At 36.3% G+C, this 25,686-nt stretch overlaps 2 protein-coding genes across 4 annotated transcripts; both read left to right on the forward strand.

Moving 5' to 3' along the window:
* The first annotated feature begins 2,152 nt into the window (after positions 1 to 2,152).
* On the forward strand, positions 2,153 to 13,542 carry tm4sf18 (transmembrane 4 L six family member 18). 2 transcript variants are annotated; one of them, XM_067395784.1, is made up of 4 exons: positions 2,153 to 2,364; positions 12,448 to 12,519; positions 12,621 to 12,763; positions 12,875 to 13,542. In XM_067395784.1, the coding sequence occupies exons 1-4, from the start codon at positions 2,302 to 2,304 to the stop codon at positions 13,071 to 13,073; spliced, it is 477 nt and encodes a 158-aa protein (XP_067251885.1). In that variant the 5' UTR covers positions 2,153 to 2,301; the 3' UTR covers positions 13,074 to 13,542. The 2 variants fall into 2 exon arrangements, with proteins under 2 accessions (XP_067251885.1, XP_067251884.1); XM_067395783.1 differs by lacking the exon at positions 2,153 to 2,364 and adding an exon at positions 10,510 to 11,385.
* A 1,678-nt stretch (positions 13,543 to 15,220) lies between these two features.
* Positions 15,221 to 25,581, forward strand: cp (ceruloplasmin). 2 transcript variants are annotated; one of them, XM_067395785.1, is made up of 20 exons: positions 15,221 to 15,396; positions 16,288 to 16,532; positions 17,581 to 17,793; positions 18,624 to 18,797; positions 18,999 to 19,253; positions 19,342 to 19,507; positions 19,599 to 19,738; positions 19,831 to 19,971; positions 20,060 to 20,104; positions 21,032 to 21,246; positions 21,406 to 21,556; positions 21,663 to 21,875; positions 22,365 to 22,572; positions 23,102 to 23,241; positions 23,336 to 23,464; positions 23,556 to 23,662; positions 24,283 to 24,502; positions 24,803 to 24,942; positions 25,045 to 25,207; positions 25,460 to 25,581. In XM_067395785.1, the coding sequence occupies exons 1-20, from the start codon at positions 15,239 to 15,241 to the stop codon at positions 25,498 to 25,500; spliced, it is 3,264 nt and encodes a 1,087-aa protein (XP_067251886.1). In that variant the 5' UTR covers positions 15,221 to 15,238; the 3' UTR covers positions 25,501 to 25,581. The 2 variants fall into 2 exon arrangements, with proteins under 2 accessions (XP_067251886.1, XP_067251887.1); XM_067395786.1 differs by lacking the exon at positions 16,288 to 16,532 and having other exon boundaries at positions 15,274 to 15,396.
* Positions 25,582 to 25,686: the final 105 nt, after the last annotated feature.

A 25,686-nucleotide genomic window follows, 5' to 3' on the forward strand; every position in this document is an offset into this window, starting at 1 on the left:
TCGACGGGGCGTCCGGGATGACGACTCCAGTCACGCTGGAGCTGAAAAGCGAACTTTGTCGGCATCCTTCATCTCAGCCAGGTCCAATCAGAGATTGCTTTCCTGGACCACCAAGGTGAACACCGTCTGGCTGAGGGCCCTCGCCATGACTTTCGTCACCCGGAAGGTGAGGTCAGTCACCGTGCGCAGTTCCTGATGAACCTGCAGGATGGCCATGGCATGCAAGGTGGAAGCGGCCTGTCCAGCAGCACTGTAAGCTTTAGCAGCCAGAGCTGCTGTTGTCTTATAGGCCTTGGACGGGAGACATGGACAGTTCAGCCAGGTGGTGGCACTTTGCGGGCACAAGTGCATTGCAACTGCATGCTCCACCTGTGGAATCTCCATGTAACCCTTGTCAGTTCTGCCATCAAGGGTAGTGAAAGTGGAGGAGGCAGCAGAGTGGCTTCGGGCAGTAAAAGGTGCCTTCCACAACTTCTGAATCTCCTTATGCACTTCCCAGAAGAAAGGCACTGAGGCAGAACTTGGCTGTGAACCATGGTCCGCACCCTGGACCCAATCATCGAACCGCAAGTGTTCAGGACAAGTGTGGAGGGTTCCACTCGAGTCTGCATAGACATCAATTCTGAATCATATTTAGCGCGAGCAACCCGCCCAGAGGGTGGAAGCATAGCTTCATCTTCAGAGGACAATAGCCCACTCTCTGATGCAGCTATCAACATCTGATCTTCATCTGGTTCGCCCACGAGAGGGACCCCGTGCCATCATCCAGCAGCTCGATGGCACATAGCACGCTAGAGGAGTTTGAGTTCTGCAGAGGGATGAACTGGCCATTGTGCATTGGCTTGTTTATTTACTGAGGTGAGGTGATTGGGCTCCCGGGTGAGTCCCCAATATGTCAGTATCAATGTGACGCCAAACGTGACTGACTAAATGGGAATGATAGTTTTCTAGATAAATACTTGTAGCACATTTTTTAGTTTATGAAAATGTGATTTGTAGGAGGCGTGGCCTTGGAGACGCTCTGAAGGGAGGGTGGTATGTTATGATTTGAAACTAGCTCGCTATTGCTAGCCTCTCCAAAAATGTCCTATTGCACTTTTAAGTGTAATTTTAATTTTAAATATATATCTGAGAAGTATACTAGCACAGTTGAATAAACTTTTTTTTTTTTTTTTTTTTTTTTCCTTTTTTTGTAAGGGATGTCTTAAATTCATAATTACTTATATTGTCTTTGAAATATGGTTAAAGTGTAAAATATGGTTAAAGTAATTTCTATTGAAACTTAGACTGTGTAATTTATTTGCAATTATAGTGCATTTTATACTGGACTATCAAAAATAGTTTAAAACTTGTTTTGTTCAGTTTGTTTAAATGCTAAGTTCATAGAAATAATTAAAAACTATTTTGTTTAAAGGCACAATATGTAAAATTTTTGGATTAAAATATCCAAAAACCACTAGAACAGTGTTATATATTTTGTTGACTTGTGTACTTACATTATCCCAGATGTTTCCAAGAATGTTTAAATCCAGATTAATAAGCAACTTCTTCGTAAGCTGAATACGGAAGGCTGTCTAGCAGAAGATAGATATTTTACTTGTTAAATATGAATTTTTTATTTTTACACAAACGCATCACTTTGCTTCAGAAGGCCTTTATTAACCCCCCAGAGTCGTGTGGAGTGCATGTTTATGAAGGATGTGGATGGAAGCACTTTCTTCAACTCATACTCATTGGTCGCATTCCCTGGCATTATAAAGCTCGTTAGGATGTTTATTAATATATCTCCGTGTTCATCAGAAATAAGAAAGTCATATACACCTTGGATGGCTTGAGGGTGAATAAAGCTTCAGTAATTTTCATTTGAAAGTGAATTAATCCTTTAAGCACTTATTTTTCACAACATTGTAATTTTGCTAACATGCATATAAAAATTGTAGTTTAATCCTTTTTCAGTGAGAGTATCGATCTGGATATGCTGTGAGAGACATGTTCTAGTGCTTAACCAAATATACTAGTTGCTTATTAACTTTTTAGGTTTTGTCTTTTCAGTGAGTCCTTTGTTGAATTCATCTTGGCAGTGATCTAACCAGCCATCAATAAGTTTGTCAAATGTTTTGCCAGTGTGTTTTATACCTCGTGATTTTAGATGAAATCGAGGAGACCAAAGGAAAGAGTTTATTAAGTCATATCCTGGTCACAGTAAGAACACTGTTTATTTATGATCATCTCTCTCTCTCTTCTTGTATCTAATAGAACAAAGGTGCTGATTTGTCTCTGGACTGTCGTCTTGGTAACTGCATGCCCAGACGAGGGCCTTATCACACCATAATCCCACCCATGTGGATGGAGGCTTTGCTGCAGGTAAGCACATTACACCATGTGACTGTTCAGATCCTCTTGCACATTTGAAGTAACACTTTTCAGACAAACATGAACAGCTCTTTGGCAAATACAAGAATTTGTCATTATTAGTAAACAAATTGTTTTCTTATAGTATGATTTTGAACATGGGAGAAGAAAATGTATTTTTACCTCAAAAACAGAGAAGTGAGAAAATATCCATGCCAATGAAATTGCATACTTATGTACTAAATTTGAACCATGTTGTCACTGTCATGTGACCTACCAGCGTCACTTCACTTCCATTCATAAATCTTTCCCATGTCCTCATGGTATGGTAAAGTGTCCTTTGAGTGCACACTTCAGAACCTCAGTAGGTCACCCAGGCACTTTTCGCCAACTGTTTTTCAAATAATATTTGGATATACTATTCTGTTGGCGTACTGTTTTTCACCTATAATATATAATAGGGAATATTCAATTTCAGACACAGCCTATGTTTACACACTCTTAGAAGAAAAGGTTCTTTATGGAACCATAAAGCATTCTGTCAGGCATTTCATATATAGAACATTTTAGGGGTTCCCATCATGGGATCAATTTATGGATTTAGTTTTAATTAATTCGTTTTGTTTTGTTTTAACATCATTTATAATTAAATTTTATTAATTAAACAACTTGCAAACATACTTAATCACTAGAAAAAACTGAAATAACCATTAAACGTGAAAGTATTATGCAATCATAAAAGCCTTCTTTTCCAGGAAAAAACTGAACACCGATAGGGTCAATCATTACGAATGAATTGCCCCTCATTATTAAATTAAAAAAATGAAATTATAAAAAAAAAAAAAAAGATGTAAATCAGATAACAGGACCAATATAAGCACAAAATTAGTTGTGCAGGAAGAAGCAGACTACGATCTTGCCTTTTCTTTTTTTTTCTTTTTTTTTTTTTTAATTTACAGATCTATAAAGCTAGACAAACAGGAATTTTATATAAATGTTTAATTTAAAGGTACACAATGTAACTTTTTTTGTGCAAAATTAACAAAAATTGATACATCATCAATCCTTCTTCCAAAACTTTGAGAAAAGTTGATCTGGCTACTTTGATGTGTGTCTTGTGTGGGAGTGGCATAGGTTAGTTGTCACAATGAGAAAGAAAGGTTGACATGGAGCATCTTAATCTCCAACCTCAGGGGAATCACCCGTTTTTAACAATCGCCGAATAGAGGAGAGTCTACTGGCAAAAGAGAAAGCGACAGAGCTCGTAATAAAACTAGAATCAACATGGGCTTGGCTTTTCGGAGATGACAAGAACTGAGGGATCTAAAATATTGTAAAAGCGACGTGGATATGATGGCATTTTTATTACTCAACAGATGAGTATGGTATTTTATTGAACAGATAATATGTAGCTGCCATATGTAGCTCTCTAAAAGAATTTGTTGTAAAGCATTATCTATTGTGAAGACTCATTTCATTATGGTTGTTGTTTTGCTGTGCTGGAATTTATTTTCAAGGAAGTGCCATGTCTATTAATGGGTAAAGCTACTTACTTACGTCCTCAGCTAGTTAGCTTGAGATCCTTTCCATCTAAACTGGCTATATCTCTTAAGCCTAGTAGTGTATGTTTCATGAGCAATAGGATAATCTCTATCTTTTTTTTTAGTTATGAGAAAGAACCATAATTATCCGCCAAAACATTACATGAATTATCCATAAACATGTTATTATAACGCATAACATATGAGATATTTTCAGAAAAAAATTAGATGACATAATTTTACTTTTATAATAACTTATTATTTTATGACCCATGTTGCAATTCTTCATTTATAGGCTAATTTACTCAATGAAATAATCAATGGATTCCCATTTTAATGACAATATTTCTTTTATAAAGTTGCTTTAAGGCATTATAAGAGAAAAACGTTTGCTCACTTGAAAAAATGTTTTCTACCAGGGCATAAATAGGAATAAAAATTCTAAAGTAATGATTTATTTATTTATATGGTCCCACCTTAATAAGGTCTCTTTAACTACTATGCATTTGCATTATAAAATTGTGAAAATGATTTGATTCAATAATTAACCCTTTGCCTGGAGTTTGATTGACAGGCGATCTAACCAGTCACAATGCCGAATCCACCATTTTGTCCGACAAAACAGTCAGGGTAGTTAGTAGATTTATGTCGGTGGACTTGAACTTGAAAAATGGTGTTTACTGACGTCTTTCCACAGTTGAAACAACATTCCTTATGATGTTCATTCATGTTTATCAGATGCTATAAATCATCTAGGAAAAGATGATCGGTTCACGAGCCGCTACAGCAATCTGTCACAACACATTAAAGAGCCACAAAATGGTATTTATTGTTTAAATTTATTTAAAAATTACAAAATTTGATATTTGAGACTTTGTTTCATATCAAAAGTAACCTGCTCTGTCTTGTCTGTCGATACGGTGTCAGTGTCCTCTTTGCTCAGCAATGTATTTTTCACTGCATCAGAACAAGATGTGTCATGAGAGCTCAGCATGGCTTGTGGGACGTAGCAACAGTAACTAAAGAGGGTGGGTCTTTGTGAATGGTCAATTGTGTACACTTGAAAAAAAAAGGGGTTCAGTGGGGTTCTATATAGAACCCAAGTGTTCTTGACTCCATTTTAAAGAACAATTCATGCCAAAAAGGTTATACTTTAATATGATTCAGAATTTTCCAGCTCAGCAATGACAATTGACGCTGAATGTGTGGACTGTGGATGTGCGTTACAAATGGTGTGACCATTAGTGAACTGGCAGAAGGCAGCTCGTGACTGTAAATGTATGGTGGGACCGGCAGGCTGTAGGAGGGTCACATACCAGAAGTGCTGGGTGTGTCGCAGTCTTCAAGCCAAGTGCACCTCATGTGTATCTTTAAATTTGGACTTTAGTGAACTTATAAGCTTCAATAAGAATTTAGACTAGGAAAGACATGGATTAACTGCAGGGCATCGATTACTGTGAAACCAACTGTACTGCTGATTTTAGTACTATTTTTGAGTTTTAACTAAAACTACTAAATTAAGCATAAAAGTTCATTCTATATATGTGCTGCAGACACTTCAGCTCTGATATATTCAGCCCCAAGAGGCTATTACTTTATTAAAACATGATTATTATTATTATTATTATTACCAATTTATTTTATTATTATATTTATTTTACACTGTAAATCCACATAAGTTAAGCAAGTTAAGTAAACAATAATTCTAAAAAATTCAGTCAAACTGAAAGTTTTTAATTTTATTTAATGTTTAAGTCCACTGTACTTAAAACTATTGTTTACCTTTCATAATGTTTCTCATTTTTTCACCCAAAAATTAAAATTCTGTCATTAATTACCCTTATGTTGTTCCACACCGGTAAAACAAAAGATATTTTTTGATAAAACCAGCAAGACAATTAACACTTTGAATGCCCAGAAAGGTACTAAAGACATATTTAAAATAGTTCATGTGACTACAGTGGTTCAACCTTAATGTTATGAAGCGACGAGAATACTTTTTACGCACCCAAAAAAAAAAAAAAAAAACTTTATTCAACAATATCTAGTTTCAAAACACCACTTCATTAAGCTTCGAATGTTTCGAATCAGTGATTCTGAGCGGATATCAAACGGCCAAAGTCATGCTCCCCAGTGGTGAACCATTGAAATTTCGAAACACTTATGACATAATGTGGGTTCAACAACCACATGTATTTACACTTGTCCAGTTTCATCTGGAATGCGTCTCAGAGAAAACACATGAAGTGACCAGATGTACACAAGCACTAACACAGAAAATTTAACAGGAAACAGTGCAAATTCACTTATAAACTCAAACCCAGAACAGACTTGACAAGTACACAGATGGAATCAAATGTTGGTTCAACATATCTTGTTGACATATCTTACTAAGATGCAATTTTATAGATATTTTATACCCTTATTATGCACATAAATGGACTAATGTGATCCTATTAAGACAGGTTGTGAACCCTTGAATATAACTTTCAAAAAAAGTTCAGTACAAACGTTAGTGCCATCAATGGCAGTTGTCACAGTTGGTAGGCGAAAAAAAAAAAATCCTCCGTAGGCTAGATGGTCCCATTTAACAACGCTCAGTCCGACTTTGTGGCCTCTGAATTGGGAACCAGCTAATATCTTATAGACGAGATGAACAGATTGATTCAAATAGATGAATGAATGATTGTTATATATTTATTATTATATAATATTTTATATAAGTTTTTTTCTGCTCTCTCATGTCATTGGTCATTAAAGTCTAATAAGTATAACGCTCACACTTGTCCAGTGGACATATGACACTGCAACATATGGCTGCAACATATGTATTTGCAGTGATATGTAATGATGTATTTGTATGGGTGAGATCACAGCGGAAAAGCCCTCTACATGTGTCAGGACGCTGGAATCTGCTCGCCCATTCATTTTTTAGAAAGGAAATCGGGTGGAGGAGAACTGTGAGTCTTGAGGAATCTCATTACTCAAATGACCAACTACAAGAATAAACTCGTTACATTTATCAGGAAGTCATGTCATTGCACTTCCGTTGTTTTGATTAATTTGCTTTCATTGAGGGAAGTTTATAAGGTCAAAAAATGTCCTGCCCAAGGACTGTGAGAAAGACACATATGAATCACTTTTATTAAATGGAAAGTTATGGCTGGAAATTTTGATTGAATGAGCCATGTTTGATGATAATACATTCCATGGCAACAGCCAACATTGTAATGAACTGTATTACTTGATTTGATGAATAATTGATTACTCTTAGTAATAAATGTACCTATATTAATTGATCATTGGTGTATTTTGTTATGTTACTGTTATCGCTGTTTATAGTAGCAATAAGTCAGGCTGCGTTACAATGATTTTAACATGCTTTTAAATACTGCTTCGCGACATATTCATAGCGGATGGTTTTATTGCAGGGGTCTATGCGTCTCTGTGGTTAAAACCCCTTGTGAATTATTTTGAATTTGCATTTGCAGTGTACATCAAATCTTAAAAGTATATTTAACAAAAATGTACTTGTAGATACAATAATAGAAAATAAATAAAAGGCCACTTAAAGAGAGTCACTTTCATGACTATGTTTTTAACATTTAAAAAATGTAAAGTTTTTTATTTTAAAGTACATTTTAAATCAATAAACATTTGTCATGCTTTAAAGTACACTTATTTTGATGTGTTGACTAACACACAGTGAAGTATTTCATTATAATTTTAACCGAAATGTGTTATCGACATTACATTTAAAGTATATTTTAAATGTACTAAATTGCAACTTCATCCTTACAAAAGTGTAATTACAGTTGTTTAAAAACAGACATACATACAACTTTAAATAGAAATGACATAAAAGTATATTTATATTTATTTATGGTAATAAATAAACATACAATATATGTAATTATAAAATTACATATAAAAATGTACTTAAGTCCTACTTAAGTTGGTCAAAAAGCACTCTAAAGTTCAGCTAATTGCATTTAATATCGCTAAATTACACTTAAACACAATGAAGTGTCTGAAAACATTACATTAAGTTTACACTTAAGTATGTTCTTTTTGAAAACTTATTTATGTCATAGTCACATTTATGTCATAGTTACTAAAGTTTACTTATTTTTCACAAGGAAACATACAAGCAGAAGTTATTCTACTCTTATTAACACATATTTAACAAGCATAGAAATTAAAATGTTTTAGTAATGGTTTTAATAACATTTTAATAAACCACCATTACATGGATGGCATACTAAACTCTGAAGTATTAAATATATATTCACTAATATTTAACAACATTTAGTATGAAAGGAACACAAAGTTCATCAACGCGATTCTACAACATTCTTTTTTGTCGTAATACAGATGCTTGAGCACATATTTTTTGTTCTCAAACCCCCTCAAAGCACAGCTCAACAAACACAACAGTGGGCGTTTGTATCCTCTGTGGAACACTGTTGAGTTACGTAATGTAGTGTAATACTTCCATACCAGGCTGCTTTATTCATAAAGCCTGATTACTCCAGCGTCTAATCCTGGATCACAAAAAAAGACCTGTTACTTCATGTTTGTCTGGCTTAATAAAGATTTTACACCATAAATAAACAAGTGTGCAGATGATTCACATCTAAGTATCAATGTTGTCTCATATGTTTTTAATCAGTGTCTTTGGTAGTTATTGCCCTGTTATGACATCTCCTGTGGAGACACATGTGAGGTAATCACCTGTTTTCTCTGGGGGAAAGTAAGGACGCTTCAGCTAAAGTCTCTATTTTTCATACCATTTCATCTCAATTTTATATTAAAGAGATCTATTTTGTGAACTCTGAATCTTGTGTCATTAGCGTGTGTGTGACAGCAAGTGATGCCATCTATAGTCTCAGATTAGAAGTGTTAAAGGCTGAAACAAGACCCATCTGCACATCATCTGGACCACATGTGTCTATAAGACAAAGGCGTAATTCCACAAAAATATTGAGCAGCAAATCAGCATATTAGAATGATTTCTGAAGGACCATGTGACACTGAAGACTGGAGTAATGATGCGTATATATATATATATATGCGTGTATATATATTTCATTTTACAATATATTCACACAGTTATTTTAAATTGTAATAATATTTTACAAAAGAACTGTATTTTCTGTATTTTTATCAAATAAATGCAGTCATGGTAAATAGAAGAGATTTCTTTCAAAAACATTAAAAAATCTTACCGACCCCAAAATTTGTGGTGCATTCAAAAATGACAATAAATACCTTGTAACAACTTTTCTGTTAATCTGTTAACAAAGACACCTTTTCACTTTGTAATCACTGAAAAACAAGGTAAAATCTCCATCTATCATCTATGTAACCTTGTCACCAGCCTTGCAGTAAGAAACTGATACTTGTAGAAATATACAACATTAGATGCGCCTTGTAGTTTCACGACCTTGAGCACAAGGTTTATAGCTAATGTTAAACTGCAAAGCTCGATTTAAACATGTATTAAGTAAAGGATAATCCACGTCTAGCTGTGCATTAAACGATTGTAATGCATGACGTGGAGGCAAAGAACCACCCAAAGTGAAGAGTAGCGAAGAAGCTATTTTATTACTATAAGTCGCGTGGCTGAGTCAGTGATGAAAACAAGATTCTCTGCTCTTGAATCCATCTGTGCCCTCCGCGATCTTCGCTCTCCATGTGTGAGTGACGTACTGTGTGTGCGCTACAATGAAAACAGTGCATTATTAACTGTGCATTAAACAGTTTTAATGCACACCTTCCATCCAATCGGAATCGAGTATTCAGACAGACCATGGTATAAGTTGTTAATTTAGGCTGAGATTTACCTAATAGAGTCCAACCTTTAAAACATCTTTTCTGAATGTCCACAAAATGAGTTTTGTGGGAAAACAAAGTCCCCCACAAAGTGCAGTCATATCATCTGTCAGAGAGTTTGGAGTCATACTGAGGCCCGGATTAAGAACACATAGGGCCCTGAGGCTAAAGCAAACTCAAGGACCCTCTTCACAGTAGTCTATCTCGGTGCCACAAAGTTTTCTACCACAAAAATAATGAATATTTAAAATAAATAAATAAAATAAAATCAACAGTAAACAAAGATTATAGAAAGAGTATAGGCCTATATATAAATATTCCAGGCTACAACACATTAACAGCATACATGCATTTAACACCAGATGTGAGTTCAAAGCAAACAACTTTTGCTGTTTCTGGAAGGTCTTCTTTTTTGCTCTTTCTGGCTCATTTCCCAGTAATGTTTTTCTAGGGTTACGGCCTTTAAATCCAAATAAATAAATTAATCATTGAATAAATAAAGGACAGAAACAAGATATTTTTAATATACTGCAAATGTTAAACAATATTCATATTGCATTGCTTTACAGGCTGTTAATTATTGAATTAATATTTTACAATTAAAGTTTATTAGAACTGATCATATCTACATAGAAGAAAAAGTCATAGCTTCTTCCTTAATTCATGGAATCCAGGCTATGAAGCTCTTAAATTATCCTTAGTTGCCCTGATAAAAAGTTTCCATTGTTCTAGGACAGAATCCAGAGTTTAACTGTAAGATCATGACACAGGCAAAATCCATGCTCCTCATTACCATGGTTTTTATGGTTTCTACAATAATAATAACAACAACAATAATAATAATATTACTAAGAATAAACAATGGTATTTGTAATAAAAAAAATAGAAGCAACTTCTAAAAGTGACTTATACTGCCCTTATATTACCTAATATTTAATATAAAGCTAATAGTAATAAGATTAATAATAGATACCATAATGCAACATTTCTACGAGTTTGTCAGCGCTGTGCGTAAGACAGCTGCTCTCACGCTGCGACTGCTGGATGCACGTGTGATTTAAACAGGTAGCGCTGTTTCATCACTTGGCTTTTGTTGTTTGTTTCCAATGCGCTTGCAGCACTCCAGTAAATAACAGCATTTTATATGTGGGGGCGTGGTGGGGTATTGGCGATCAGCCCAGCAGGAAAAGTTCAGGTGCTCCGGATGTCTAGTCAATCCTTCCTTTGGCCAGTCACGGGCCCTCTCCATGCTCTGACCCTGGGGCTTCAGCCCCACCTAGCCCTTATGTTAATTCGGCCCTGAGTCATACTGTATAATGTCAGCCCGTTTCCTGTCTCCTCCTCCTCAGAGGAACAGTGGCTCATGGGGGACCGAGGAGGGGGGTAGTCTTTTAAAATTCTTCCACTCGTCCGTCTACCACTATAGTTTCCTGTCCCGGATTACAGCTGCCTGTTCTCATTCCCTCTGCTCCGTGTGAAGATGTGTTCTCTGAGCTTTGCCAGGTCTCTGGGTTTGGCCCTCATTCCCCTCGCCACTTGCTGCATCGTGGCAAATGTCCTGCTTTTCTTTCCTGATGGAAAGGTGATATATGTTCAGGAGGAGCATGTGACCACATTTGTCTGGTACTTTATGGGAATCGGAGGAGGTGGTTTGGTGGTGAGTATCAGACTTGTGTCTGTATAAATGTTGTCTTGTGTCCAGGTTGTGGCATAGTGTTGGTGGACTGAGTTTGCTGGACACATCCTCTTCACTGTAGGCACTTCCCATGAGGAAAACACTGAATAAACACACTAAATAATGTCTTAATTCAAATGTAAAAATGTTTTAAATGTTCAGATCAGATTTAAGCTAAAGAAAAATTACACAGAGATGTAAAAATATATATAAAAACTGTAAGGTTTTGGTTTAAGGGTTAGGATGTAGAAAATCTAATAAGCGTAATATAAAAACAACAGAAGTCAATGGGATGTGCGTGTGAGGTGGTCAAAACAGATCTATGCAGTTGAGTGTATGGAATAAGCAACACGCTCTCAAAACAGTTTTGAAAGTATTTTATGATTTGGTGAATTGGTGATGTATTCATACAATCTCTTATTCATAATCTAATTCAACTGTTTAGGGTTAGACTTAGGAATGGTTTAGGGATGAACCCAATGATGCCTTACCCGTTTTTTATATTTTTTTGTATGGGTCGTATTTTATGTATTTGGGCGACTCGTACAATATTATGAATTGTCATAAGATTGGGTTGGAATGAGTGTTATAAAGTAAACTTCTGGGCATTTCTTGGTTTAAAATGAACACCTTAAATGTGAAAATAATGAGCTAACACTAAAATAAACGGTTGAAGGGACCTTATTTCACAAGACATACAGTAGGCTACATCTGAGAAAACAAGAGTACGTGTTTAAGCAATAAAAACTTCACTTGTAATGTAATTAAGCTTAAACTGAAGTACAATTCTTCAGATATCTAATATGTTACTATGCCTTCTTTGTCAACAATATCTTTATAAACTTTCATCAAAATGCAAGATGCTCCACATCTAACACAAATTTCCTTTTTTGCTAACATTACCAAATCACTCTTCACAGTCCATGGATAAAAAGTTCCATTCTTGTTGAATATCCCACTTGTATATGTCAGTAAAATGTAGTTATTGAGGTGGAATTACTCAAGCTGGTTGAACTGTATTGAAAACTCTCTGTCCACATTCAGATGCTGATTCCTGCCTGCGTGTTTCTGGGAATGGGGAAATGTGTGGATTCCTGTGGAACAGACAGCTGTGCAGTGAGTGTTGTGAAGGGGGTCTGTGGCCCTTATTTGAGCTCTAATTCAAAGACATGCTGTACAGGCCAGCCAGATTCATCAGTTTCACATTGTGTGTGTAGATGTGTGGTTCAGTGATAGCGGCTCTGGTGGGACTAGCCGGCTCTGGATACTGCTTCCTGATCTCCGCTGTGGCGCTCTTGAAGGGGCCGTATTGCTACACTACGATGGGATGGAGGTCTCCTTTTGAGACCGACGGGGGGAAGTAGGAGCTCTTTTTTTCTTTTCTTTTCTTTTCTATTTTTTTTGTTTGATAATGCATTGATGGTGATGTTATAAGATAACATTCCTGAACTCTTTTCCTTCATTTTTTCAGGTATCTCTTTGATCAAGAGAGATGGTCTGACTGCGTTCACCCAAAACACATTGTGGAGTGGAATGTGACGTTGCTGTCCATTTTGTTGGGTCTCAGCACCCTTGAGTTCCTTATCTGTTTCCTGCAGTTCATCAGTGGTCTGGTTAATGCAGTGTGCCGACCATGCTGCTACAAACAGGAGTACAGCCTAAACGCTTGAGGACTGCGCACTTCCCAGTCTCCGTCAATCGGAAACAGGACTGCTCATCTGCAGAAGAAACACTGGGCCATCAGAGAGATGACAGAACTGTCAATCACACACTCCAATACACATTAACAACTGTAAGTCGCCTTGGATAAAAATAAAAAATGTAAACATTAAGTCACTGCATTTCTAATGAATGTATTGAAACATTTCAACATCACTCCAGCCGAATTTATATTAGCAGTGCATGTTTTCTGTATAGAACAAATATTTGTATTGTCTACTACCTGCAATATGCATTTTGCTCAAATTTAAAAGTATTTTTGTATGAATTCTGGTCGTTTTGTACAGGAAGTTGTTTTGTAAATTATTTAAATAATAAGAGTAATAGAAGAACAGTTGATGAATGTTGTTTTATATACTTATAAAAGTTGTAATATGTCTTGAATATTCCCTTCAGTCAATAAATAGGTTTTGTTTTAGACTACTGTTGTCTGTTATGTTAAATTTGTGGATAAGCATTTGTAGCATTTTCAGTATTTGCAGTCCAACATTATTGCAAAAATCCACTAGGAAATGGTTGCTGTAAGCCTTATTATCCCATTGCAGCAATAAAATAATCTCTGAATAATAATAATCTTTAAAGCCGTGTCACTCTGTAGCACTAGCCCAAAGCCTCTTGGTATTTATTTTAAAGACATGCAGATTTCTGGCCAAACATAAGCTACACAAGTACCTTAGCACAAACTCTTTAGTTCCAAAAGACATTTATCCCATCATGATTTGTATTTTTGTGTATAAATCATACTAAACAGTTGCAGATTTCCAATCAGAATGTAAAATGTGTCCCTACAGTATATTCATGTGAAAAAATAATTGCCCCATGAGCTTAATAACTGGTTGTGCCAATTTTAGCAGCAAAAAGAAGAAAACAAATGCTTCGGAGAACCATACCTCAGTCTTTCACATCGCTGAGGTGGCACTTTTCCTTTCAGAACTGCTTTAGTTCAGCCCCAATGCAGGATTTTTTCAGCATGAACTGCCTGCAAGTCCTGCCGCAGCATCTCAATCAGGTTCAAATCTATAGACTATCTGTGATTACATATTCAGAGGTGTATTTACTCCTATGCTTAAGATCATTTTAACATAGTCGACTTGTGCTTTACAGACTGGTGAAATTCTGGAATTTTTGTTTGTTTGTTTGTTTTTGGAATTTTGGAAGCTCAGACAGTTCTCGGTTTAGAGATAATGAATATCTCTAGTTTTTTGGAGTACCAGATCCTTTGAAATACCTTTGTAACCCTTCCATCATCTTCTTCGTCATATTATAATTCTATTCAAACTTAACAGAATATCCTCCAAATGAAAATTATTATTTATTCACCCTCATTCCATTGCAATTTCCAAACCTGTGCAACTTTCTTAAATCTTTGAAACACAAAAATATACTGGATCCACTTTTTGATATACTGAAAATGAAAGAGCACCAATAATTATTCAATAAAAATCTTGACTTTTGCCCTATCTCTCCTTGATGGGTTAAGGAGTAGTGAATTATGATTTGTCTGCAAATTTTAGCATAGCGTAGCATAGCATAGATTGCTTCATTATTTTGAAATAATCTGTCCCTGTGCATTGGAATTAGGTTTCAAAGCATTTTAACTGCTGAGTTGTCTAGTCCCAGCAGACAAATATCTCTTAATTCAACATGAGACAAGTACCTAAAACCCTATTGATTTTTACGTAATGCAAACAAACTAGGGTTTTTGGTCAGCAATGTTTTCCCTATCTACCATGAACAAACACACCTAAGGATTTTTTGATTTTTGTACCTTTTGATTTTTGGTTTTGTACCTATAAATTGTCCAACCAAGAAAACACAATTAATTAGTCTTAATGTCTTAATTCAGATCCAAATTAACAGATTCGTTCTTAAGCTTTATCAGGCATATGGTTAATGACTTCAAAGAAAACTTTTCTGATAGACTGGAGTTTCCTAGAGTCCATCGGGTCACATATTGCCAGTAAATTCACGGGGTCATGCACAGCCAGACCGCCCAGCTGTGTGTGTATTAGTCAACTTGCCCTCTTCATGTCTGTTGTGATTGGCTGACTGCTGTCACCTTCTATCATTTAAAGAAGCGAAGCATCTGCTCCATTCTGAATCCCACTGATCCAAAATGAAGGGGCTGCAGTGGACGCTGCTTGGGGTTTTGTGTTGTGCTGGAATTGTATCTTCAATCACAAGGGAATATTTCTTTGCCATTAAGGAGATTCAATGGGATTATGCTCCTAGTGGTAAAAATCTGATTCAGAACAAAACCATAAAAGAAGATGAGTGAGTACAAACACTTCTGACTAGAATGTACATGAGTTATGAGTTTTGTATGCAAGAATTGAGCTTATAATAACATTTGATTTAACATTTAAAATACACTTTAGTTGCAATTTACAACTTATGATTGAAAATTATAGCCTTCTTTAGAACTTTAATGACAATTTCACTTGTTGATTCTGCCTATTACTTAGGCAGTCATACTCAACTGTGATATCCAACTGTGTCAGTAGATCATTGTTTTCAATCTCATCACTCCCATTGGAAATCAGTGCATTATTTACATAAAGATGAATTGCCGCTTCATACAGATGTTGCTGTTAGTTGAAAATTTTGGAATTGAAAATTCCGAAAGTGAGTTCTGGCGACTTTGTTTCTGCAGATAGTCGTCAGTAAGTGTGAATGCAGCTTTAGAGTCTGGATCTTCAACAAATGCTTAAACCCAAGTATTTTACGTGTTTAGACTTAATATTTTTAAATGGTGGATGATAAAATGAGCAGTAAGCCATCATTTAGCAATACCTTATTCATAACCTAATAACTGCCTAGCAACACCTTAGCAAACACTCTAGAAACCACACAGAAACCCTAGTAACCACCAAGTGACACCCTATAGCAACCACCCAGAACACCTTAGAAATGCCCTCACTCCAAAATGTGTACGCGGTAGTCATGTATGATATCGCAAATCATGCGGATTTTTGAGAAGGTGTATGCTATTCCTCAGAATTAGAAATTTTGAAAGAAATTCTGCACTAGGAAGCACCATTCACAATTCCTTTAAAAGTTTATACGAAAACTTTTAAAAGTTTAAAAGAAAACACTGCCTGTGTAGGAGTGTTGCCAGATTTTTCACAGAAGTTTCACAGAGAATGTTGTGTTGGTGCTTGACAGAGAGGCACGGGTGTTTCTGGAGAGGGGAGAGCAGCGGATCGGGCAGGTGTATAAGAAGGCAGTGTACCAGCAATATACTGACGCCACCTACAGGCAGGAGATAGAAAAACCCAAGTGGCTGGGCTACCTCGGACCCCTCATTAGTGCAGAGGAAGATGACATAGTTGTTGTGCATCTGAAGAACATGGCCACACGAGCATACTCCATCCATGCACACGGACTCAGTTACAACAAGACCCATGAAGGTGTGTGCTGCAAATTATGTCAAATACGGGTCTGGATTCATTTCATCAGTTTAACTTTTGGGTAACACTTTTGAATACTGATCCTTCATTACTGAATACCTACACAGGAACAAATGAGTACTGCATTATTAACACTCTATTAACTACTATTAACTAACAAGAAACTGATTTATGAAATAGTAAGTAACAGTGCTCAGTTGAAGGAGGTAGTTCACTATATTCTCCCAGAGAACTACTAAGAACTACTATATACAGGTTCATAATTAACATGAATAATGCATAATAATTAATTCTAAAGTAAAGGTCATGGTAACCCACTAGTAACGACTGATGTATTACCAAATCCTTCAGAAGGAATTACTAATTATTTGGATCAGTATTCTGAAGTGAAAAACATGATAACTCTCTAGTAACTACTGAAGTCATTGTAAACTTTTGAAGATTTTGTACAGTTTTGTACAGTAATTCCTTCTAAAGTATTTGGTAACACTTAAGTAATCATTAGTAGATTACCATGACCTTCACTTTAGAATACTGATCCAAATAAGTAGTAGTTCCTTTAGAATTATGTAGTAACTCTTGAGTTATTACTATCCAATACTTTACAAAAACCTCAAAAGTTTACAATGACTTCAGTAGTTACTAGAGAGTTATCATGTTTCTTACTTTAGAATACTGAATTAGAATTAGTAATTCCTTCTGAAGGATTTGGTAATAGCTAGTGGGTTACCATGACCTTCACTTTAGAATTAATTATACATTATGCATTATTCACATTAATTGTGAATCTGTATATAGTAGTTCTTAGTAGTTCTCTGGGAGGTATGAAAAAAAAATAGTAGTTGATTGGCTAATAGTGAACTACTACCTTCAACTGAGCACTGTTATTACTAATTCGTAAATCAGAGTTTCTTGTTAGTTAATAGTAGTTACTAAAGTGTTAATAATGCATTACTCATTTGTGTCTGTGTAGTTATTCATTAATGAAGGATCAATATTCTCGTGAAATGTTCATCATAAATACTCTAAATTCGGAATTTCTCTCCAGGAGCACTGTATCCCGATTCATCAGAAAAGGAGGAGAAACATGACGATTCAGTGGCCCCTGGGAAGTCTTTCACCTATGTTTGGACTCTGCCACCTTCCCATACCCCTGGCAAAGATGACACTACCTGCCTGACCAGAATATACCACTCCCATGTTAATGCCCCCAAAGACATCGCCACAGGCCTCATTGGACCTCTCATTATATGTAAAAAAGGTAGAAATCTTTCTCTTCACTTCAAATGCTAGGACCCCTCTAATTACAGTAATGTTTTGGGTTCAAATACAAGTAACTTTAAAATGTAAGTAAAAGTATAGCCACAAAGCTTTATACATTAGCATGAGGCTAGTTTGAAAGAATCACTTACTGACTGCATAATTTTTTTCCAACTCATGTCATGACAATGTCAACCAGTAAATGCAGTGTTTTTTATATGAAACAAAGAATTTACATCAGTGACAAATAACTGGAAATGTATATAACTTAGTCCCACCCCAAATTTAATGCAAAATACAGGCTTCAAATACTTTTAAAGCCATAAAGTGCCTGACCACCATTTAGTTGTGTGTATTTAATTTAATAAAAAAATAAAAATAAAAAATAAAAATTCTACATTTTTCATCAGATTTTTGTCAAAGGTTTGATATTTGTCAACATTGGTCTGTATTAGATCTGGAACATTCCATTAAGGCCTGAACAAAAATAAGTCTTAAAAAGTAATTATGCATATTACATAAGCATTTTTAATAGTCTTTTCACTCAGGGTTTCAGGAACCACCCAGTTAGAATAAGTTTGTTAGTGTACGTTTACAACAGATAATAAATTTACAGATCATATATAACAGTATATATATAAAAAAAAAAAAAAAAAACATCTGGCTAACTGCTTCACTGTGACAACTTGGGATATGATGACACTCAAATGATTATGTACATTCACATAAAAAGCTGACCACCATGAATGCCATTGTTTAATTCACACACTTCAAGTTGTGATATAGTCCATTAACAATAAATAATTCTTTTTTTGTTTGTGCAATTGTCAGGCTCTCTAGATGTCCATGGCGATAAGACAGCTGACTATCTTTACACCCTCATGTTTACGGTGTCTGATGAGAACCTCAGCTGGTACCTGGATGAAAATATCAAGACGTACTGCTCAGCAGCCGCCAAAGTAAAAAAGGATGATGACGGCTTCCAGGAAAGCAATAAAATGCACTGTGAGTTCAGTAATAATGTCCTGGAATAATGCCTTATGATAACCTAAAATGTGAAAAGGGCAACTGGTCAAACCTTGTTCTAAACACATCTATTTACTACCTATAATACTAGCATACTTTACTATATACTGCCTACTATTTATTAAAAATGTATGTGTAACTATCAAAGAATTTCAAATTCCCTTGTGAACTTTATTGTAGCCATCAATGGGTACGTCTACGGCAACTTGCCAGACCTCACTATGTGCATGGGAAATAAGATCCACTGGCACCTGTTTGGGATAGGTAATGAGGTGGACATCCACTCAGCCTTCTTCCATGGACAGATCCTGACGGACAAGCAGCACCATGTTGACACCGTTAGTCTGTTCCCGGCTACTTTTGTTAATGTAGAGATGATGGCAGACAATCCCGGCCAATGGCTACTCAGTTGTCAAGTCAATGATCATTTAAAAGGTAAAGACAGGCCAGATCTGAGTGTAAATTTAGTATTATTATACCTTATTGTTGTGTTGAATTAAATTACATTTCTCCCCACTTTTAGCTGGCATGCAAGCCATTTTTGAGATCAAGAAATGTTTCCCAAATGTGCATAAACCCAGACCATTTGGAGAAGTGAGACAGTATTACATTGCTGCTGAGGAACTCATCTGGGATTATGGGCCAACAGAAATAAACCAGTATACAGGGAAGAAACTTGTTGATGACAGGTAACAATATTGTTTTAAGATCTTCACTGAGAGACATACTAAAGTCAAAGGGAATGTCTTTGAATTTGAGCTTGTCTCTGAATATCCACAGTGTATCTGACACTTTCTTTGATAACCGCAATGATCGCATTGGAGGCAAATACAAGAAGGTCCAATATGTGGAATACACAGATGAAACATTCACAAAGCGCAAAGAGAGGACCTCGGAGGAGCAGCACCTGGGAATTCTGGGTAGATGTTGTAGATAGAACACTGTATTTAACTTGGAACCGGATTAGAATTGAATTATAAACCCAAATTAATATCTTTGAGTTGTTTTTTAGGTCCAGTCATCCGAGCAGAAGAAGAGGACACAATTAAAGTGACATTTAGAAATAAAGCAAGCAGGCCCTACAGTATTCAACCTCACGGAGTGCAATATAGTATAGAAATGGATGGAACACTCTACCACAATGTCCTGGAAGGTAAAGAAAAAACCTCATTAAATAAATGTATAAAATTTATTACAGTCTTGAACAAAATATCACTATTTAATTTTATTTTTCTATGTAGAGACATACACTGCCAAGAAGCTTCGTGAACTCAAGAAAGAAGCAAGTAAGAAAAAGATCTCAGTAATATACAGAAAGATCTGAAAATTAAAGGGATAAGCAATCCCAAACTGTTGTCTATTAACTCTAATGTTGAATCAAGGTCAGGGATCATTGCGCAAAAGTGTATTTTCCCAGTCCTGGCTGGAATCAGTCCAAATTTATCAGAGACCAAAGTTCCCTCTCTGAATTATCTGGGTGATTAGCGAGCGCATGACTGGCTTTACTGAGAATGAACAGAGAGGAAAATCAAATCAAATTCACCATGATTTTTCTTAATACTTGTTTCTGGCCTTATTGTTCACCAGTTCACATTACTCCATAGAAAAAAAAGTCTTTATAATCCATCCATCCATCCAACCCTTTTCCAAAACCATACGTCCTACGTAGGGTTGCAGGGATGCTAGAGCCTTTCCCAGCATTTTGGACCATAGACGGTGAAACACCCTGGATAGGTGGCCAGTCCATCACAGGGCTGACTTCATAATTTTTCATTAAAATATAATAATTTGGTTTACTTCCAAATGACTTTCATTTTTGGCTGACATCATGAAAATAGTTCTTAAGCATTATTTTAGGCAACATGTGTCAAACTCTGCTTCTGGAGGGCCAACTGCCCTGCACAATGTAGCTCCAACCAGCTCCAAAACACCTGCCTAGTAAGTTCCTAGTTAGACCTTGATAAGCTGGTTTAGGTGTGTATATTTAGGGTTGGAGCTGAACTCTTCTGGACAGTGGCCCTCCAGGAGCAGCACTCAAACTCATCAACTGCAAACTCATATTCAGCTCTGACTCAATCTTGGTATAGAAAGCTGACTTTTAACTATTCATTCAATTCCCAGTGGATAAAATGAAGTCCCGCACTTCATATTACTTATAAGGCAAGAAAACAATCAGTAAATGTACAAAAGATGTATGTTCTTCATATCTTCAGGAGTGGTTGAACCACTTCCTGCTGCATTGGTCCGTCCTGACACCACTCACCAGTATGAATGGGTGGTACCTAAGGGTGGAGGACCCACCGAAAAAGATCCAGACTGCATCACCTACTTGTACTACTCAGCGGTAGATCCCATCCGAGACACCAACTCTGGGCTGGTTGGACCTCTTCTGATCTGCAAGCCAAAAACCCTCAAATCAGGGAAGCAGGTGGGGGAGATGGATACTGAATGAGCTAAAATTTGTAAATGTGTTGAGATGAGAGTACAGCAGGGGTAGAGATGTGGAAAACTTTGTGATTTGAGTTCCAACATTATTGTGTAACAATTCTTTGCTCACAGCTTTGTCAATATTTATTTTCTATTCCAGAAAAACGTGGAGAAAGAGTTTCACATTCTTGCAACTGTGTTTGATGAGAATCTGAGCTGGTATTTGGATGACAACATCAACAGATGTGTGAAACAGCCCAAATCTATAAATAAAGAAGATGAAGACTTTCAAGAGTCAAATAAAATGCACTGTGAGCACTAGTCACATATCTTGATAAAACACTCTTGCATTTCTGTAGCACACAAACCAAATTGTTTGCACTTTCACCCAAACTAATATTTGTTCTCCATTCACAGCGTTCAATGGATACATGTATGGGAATCTCAAAGGTTTGAATATGTGTAAAGGTGATAAGGTGTCTTGGCATCTGTCTGGACTAGGATCAGAGGCAGACATCCATAGTCTTTACTTCGAGGGTAACAGGTTTCTCTACAAAGACACCAGGAGAGACACCATCAGTGTGTTTCCTCATATATCTCACACCATCATCATGGAGCCTGACAGCATGGGTACTATCCCATCTCTTTGACCTCACTGTGATAAAGAACAATTATGTGCTCAACTTATAACACAGCGTTGTTGAATTCTTATCTTGATCAGTTGACAAGTGTTCAACCAATGTTGTACCAAACCTATATGCATTGCCTTCTCCTGCAGAAAACCAAAGAAGTTATTTTGAAATACATTTTGAGATAATTTAGCCATACAAAGAGTCAGTGGGGTCCAACTTTGATTTGGACCAATTTGACTTTCATTATTTGGACAAAAACAGTTGAAACATTTATTTATTTATTTATTTTTAAATATATTCTATTGTGTTCCACAGAGGAAAGAAAGTCATATAGGTTTGGAACTTCACTGAACTTTGTTAGATTTATGCTTAAAACTAGAAAAATAATAATTTATTCCTTACACAATCACATAAATATTCATATCTGATAAACATTAAAGTATTACACAGTGTGCTGTTCTGATAATTTACCATGTTGCATCTGCAGGACAGTTTGAGGTGAGCTGTAAAACCACAGATCATTATCATGGAGGCATGAGAGCCAACTACACTGTGGAGAAGTGTCGCTTCTGGAACCGCCAATCTGAGACGATGCTACACCAGAAGAAGTATTACATTGCTGCAGTTGAGATGGATTGGGACTATTCACCCAGCCGCACCTGGGAGGAACAAATGCACCGTGGTCTGAAAGAAAGGTATTCCACTTCCTTCACCAGAACTCACAAATCTCATTGGCAAACACTACTTGGCAAATCTTACTCCACGAGTTCGCCTGCCCATCTAGTCTTAATAGGTAAAGATAAATGATCTTGGCTTGCTGATTAGGCTACTCCTGAACCTTAGTTTGAAACTTCATTTAAAACGTTGAAGAACACCAGTGGCATTTAGCATGATTGATGCCAAACCTGGCTATATGCCCAGTGTCAGGGGAAGATTATCAGTGAACAACCACATCAATGACACCAAACCAAACACCACTGGTTCTTGAGTGAATTGTGACAGACTGTGATCAAGTTTCAAGTTTTACAAGTTTGGAACAACTTGAGAGAATTTTTTGTTTTTGGCTGAAATGGCATGTCTGTATGTCATGTCACATGTTAGTTTTGGACTAGATTGAATTTACAAAGACTGTTCAGGCTATATCTTTGGAAAGGAACATGATGTTAGACTGTCTAAACTAAAATGTGAACACAAGTTCTAAATAATTTATTTTGATATATTCAGTCCAGGCAACGCGTTCCTCAAGAAAGAAGGAAAATTCATTGGTTCAAAATATAAGAAGGTGCTGTACAGAGAGTACACTGATGAAACCTTCACCAAACTGAAAGACAGACCTGCTGATATGGAACACTTGGGAATTATGGGTAAATATTTACAGAATTTGCTGTTGACTCATAATTTGGTGTAAATGTTTGTAAATCTTCAGAATATGCTCAACTGTGGTATTGCTCACCTCAGGACCCATGATCCATGGTAAAGTAGGAGAAAAAGTGAAGATTGTGTTTAAGAACATGGCTAAGAGACCGTACTCCATACACGCCCATGGAGTTAAAACTGACAGTCCTCAGGTCGCCCTGACACGTCCAGGTAAAGGACAACATGATCTGACAGTTGTATATTAGACAAATTAAAGTTCATATTTTTCATTAAGTCCAAATAAATATGTTGCTCATTCAAGGTGAAACTCAGACCTATACCTGGTACCTTCCAAAGAATTCTGGGCCGACAGAGGAGCAGGAGGAATGCAGTGTTGGAGCATATTACTCCACCGTAGATGTTATTAAGGTACCTTTCTGACCTATGAAACAAGGTCATGGGACCTTGTTTAAAACCATTTTGGATCTAATCTTTTGCAAAACTCCATAATATCTCCTGACTGTCTATCAGAGAAAACAAGTGTGATTTCTTAAATCCTAATGAGCTTGCTGTCTACCAACACATGGCAATTCGTAACTATTTTAAGTTTTAGTTGTGAATTTGTATGATTTTTTACAATATCTTTTGTAGGTTTTCGTATAACCTGATCACGCCCCATTGAGGGTTTATGGGTGGGGTTAGAGTTACAGCTTCATGCTTATTGTTATTTTAAAATAATAAAAAATACAAATTCATAACAAACATAATAAACTAAAAAAAAAAAACATGTTTTCTTATGAGATCAGGCTGGGTGCAGTTTTCAGTATTTAGTAAAATGTAAGTGTATTTATAATCATCATTTCTCTTGACTAGTCCACCATCTTGGATAATTTATTTTTCATTGAAATGCATTCAGTTGAAATGTGATTTCCAAATTTGGTCAAAAGAAGGTACTGTAGAAGATTGCATGAGATATCTATAGAAAAATCTTAAGGAACATGGTGCCTAAAAAACGGTTTTGAAACAGAATCTGATTTCTTTTTGCGCAGGACATGTACAGTGGTTTGATTGGGCCGCTGGTCATCTGCAAGAAGAGCCTGGCGCGTACACTGGGGCTGAAGAAAGAGATAGAAGAGTTTGCTCTGCTCTTCATGGTCTTTGATGAGAATGAATCTTGGTATCTGGATGACAACATCAAAGCTCATGTTAAAAACCCTCCAAAAGAACTGAAGGAGGATGAGGAGTTCATTGAAAGCAACAAGATGCATGGTGAGTTAAATGTGTTCTGGGTTGCATAGATTTGGTCATGGTTTTTGAGGATGAGGACATCACTTAGTAAGGATGACTTTTTAAATCTCAAATAATTGAGAACTTCTCATGGAGTGGTTTAGCATACTAAAATGTGTACTATCTTTACCACTGTTAAACTCTAACGGAGAAATTTCCTCTTTTAATTCATTTCCTTTAAAGCATCATTGCCTCAGCATTAAACTGCAATGTTCCTGTTACTATTATTATTCAACAAAAGCTCTAGTGTAAAATGAATGGTTATTCTTTTGTTTATCACAGGAATCAATGGTTTAGTCTATGGTAACCTTAAAGGCTTGAACATGAAGGTCGGCGATAAAGTGTACTGGTATCTGATGGGAATGGGAAACGAGGTGGACATACACACTGCACACTTCCATGGACACAGCTTTGACTATAAGGTAAAGCATCCCTATCTCCCTCGCTCACTCCCTCACATTTTATTCAGAAAATGTAAAAATCTACCAAAGCAGTAATGTGATAACTGTCGACTTTTGCTGCAGATCAGTGGTACACATCGAGCAGACGTGTTTGACTTATTCCCTGGAACGTTCCAGACAGTGACCATGCGTCCGCTGTATTCTGGCACATGGCTCCTGCACTGTCATGTCACTGACCACATCCAGGCCGGAATGGAGACCACATACACCGTACTCGAAAAAGACGGTGAGTTTACATGACAAGTACAGCATGTACAAGTGTTTGAGATCAGTTTTAGTAGTTATACGGACAACAATGAACATATTTTACTACCCTGTTATGCAAAGCTAAATGGGAAAGTGGGTCATGTTGTCACATAGTTAACACAAGAACACAAAAGTCTAATTACACAAATGTTTGTTTTGTGATGAAATTGAGAACATTTTACCAGCTTATGAATTACACAAACTAAATTATATATATTTTTTTCTTTTTTAGGGAAAAAGAGGGGCTTCCTGGGTTTGTTTGGTAGTGGTTAAAATTCAATGTGCTTGTAACAGGAAGTTTGTTTTAATACCTGGCCATGATTTTTCTAAATAAACACTTGTAGTTCTTCATAAGTAATTTATTCTTTTTGCAAATGAGCTGAAAAAACATTCCTGTCTTGGGAATATTGTTAAACATGACAGACATTAAAATTGGAATTAAAATAGGAATATGAAAAA

The sequence above is a fragment of the Chanodichthys erythropterus genome, chromosome 10 (genome assembly GCF_024489055.1).
Source record: "Chanodichthys erythropterus isolate Z2021 chromosome 10, ASM2448905v1, whole genome shotgun sequence".
Taxonomy (NCBI): Eukaryota; Metazoa; Chordata; class Actinopteri; order Cypriniformes; family Xenocyprididae; genus Chanodichthys; species Chanodichthys erythropterus.

Bases quoted from the DNA above. Each gene is read 5' to 3' on its own strand.
- tm4sf18 (XM_067395783.1), top strand. From the start codon at position 11,209: ATGTGTTCTCTGAGCTTTGCCAGGTCTCTGGGTTTGGCCCTCATTCCC. The intron at 11,386-12,447 runs GTGAGTATCAGA...GTCCACATTCAG, and splicing joins TCGGAGGAGGTGGTTTGGTG to ATGCTGATTCCTGCCTGCGT. The intron at 12,764-12,874 runs GTAGGAGCTCTT...TCATTTTTTCAG, and splicing joins TTTGAGACCGACGGGGGGAA to GTATCTCTTTGATCAAGAGA.
- cp (XM_067395785.1), top strand. From the start codon at position 15,239: ATGAAGGGGCTGCAGTGGACGCTGCTTGGGGTTTTGTGTTGTGCTGGA. The intron at 21,247-21,405 runs GTGGGGGAGATG...TTTCTATTCCAG, and splicing joins CCCTCAAATCAGGGAAGCAG to AAAAACGTGGAGAAAGAGTT. The intron at 21,557-21,662 runs GTGAGCACTAGT...CTCCATTCACAG, and splicing joins AGAGTCAAATAAAATGCACT to CGTTCAATGGATACATGTAT.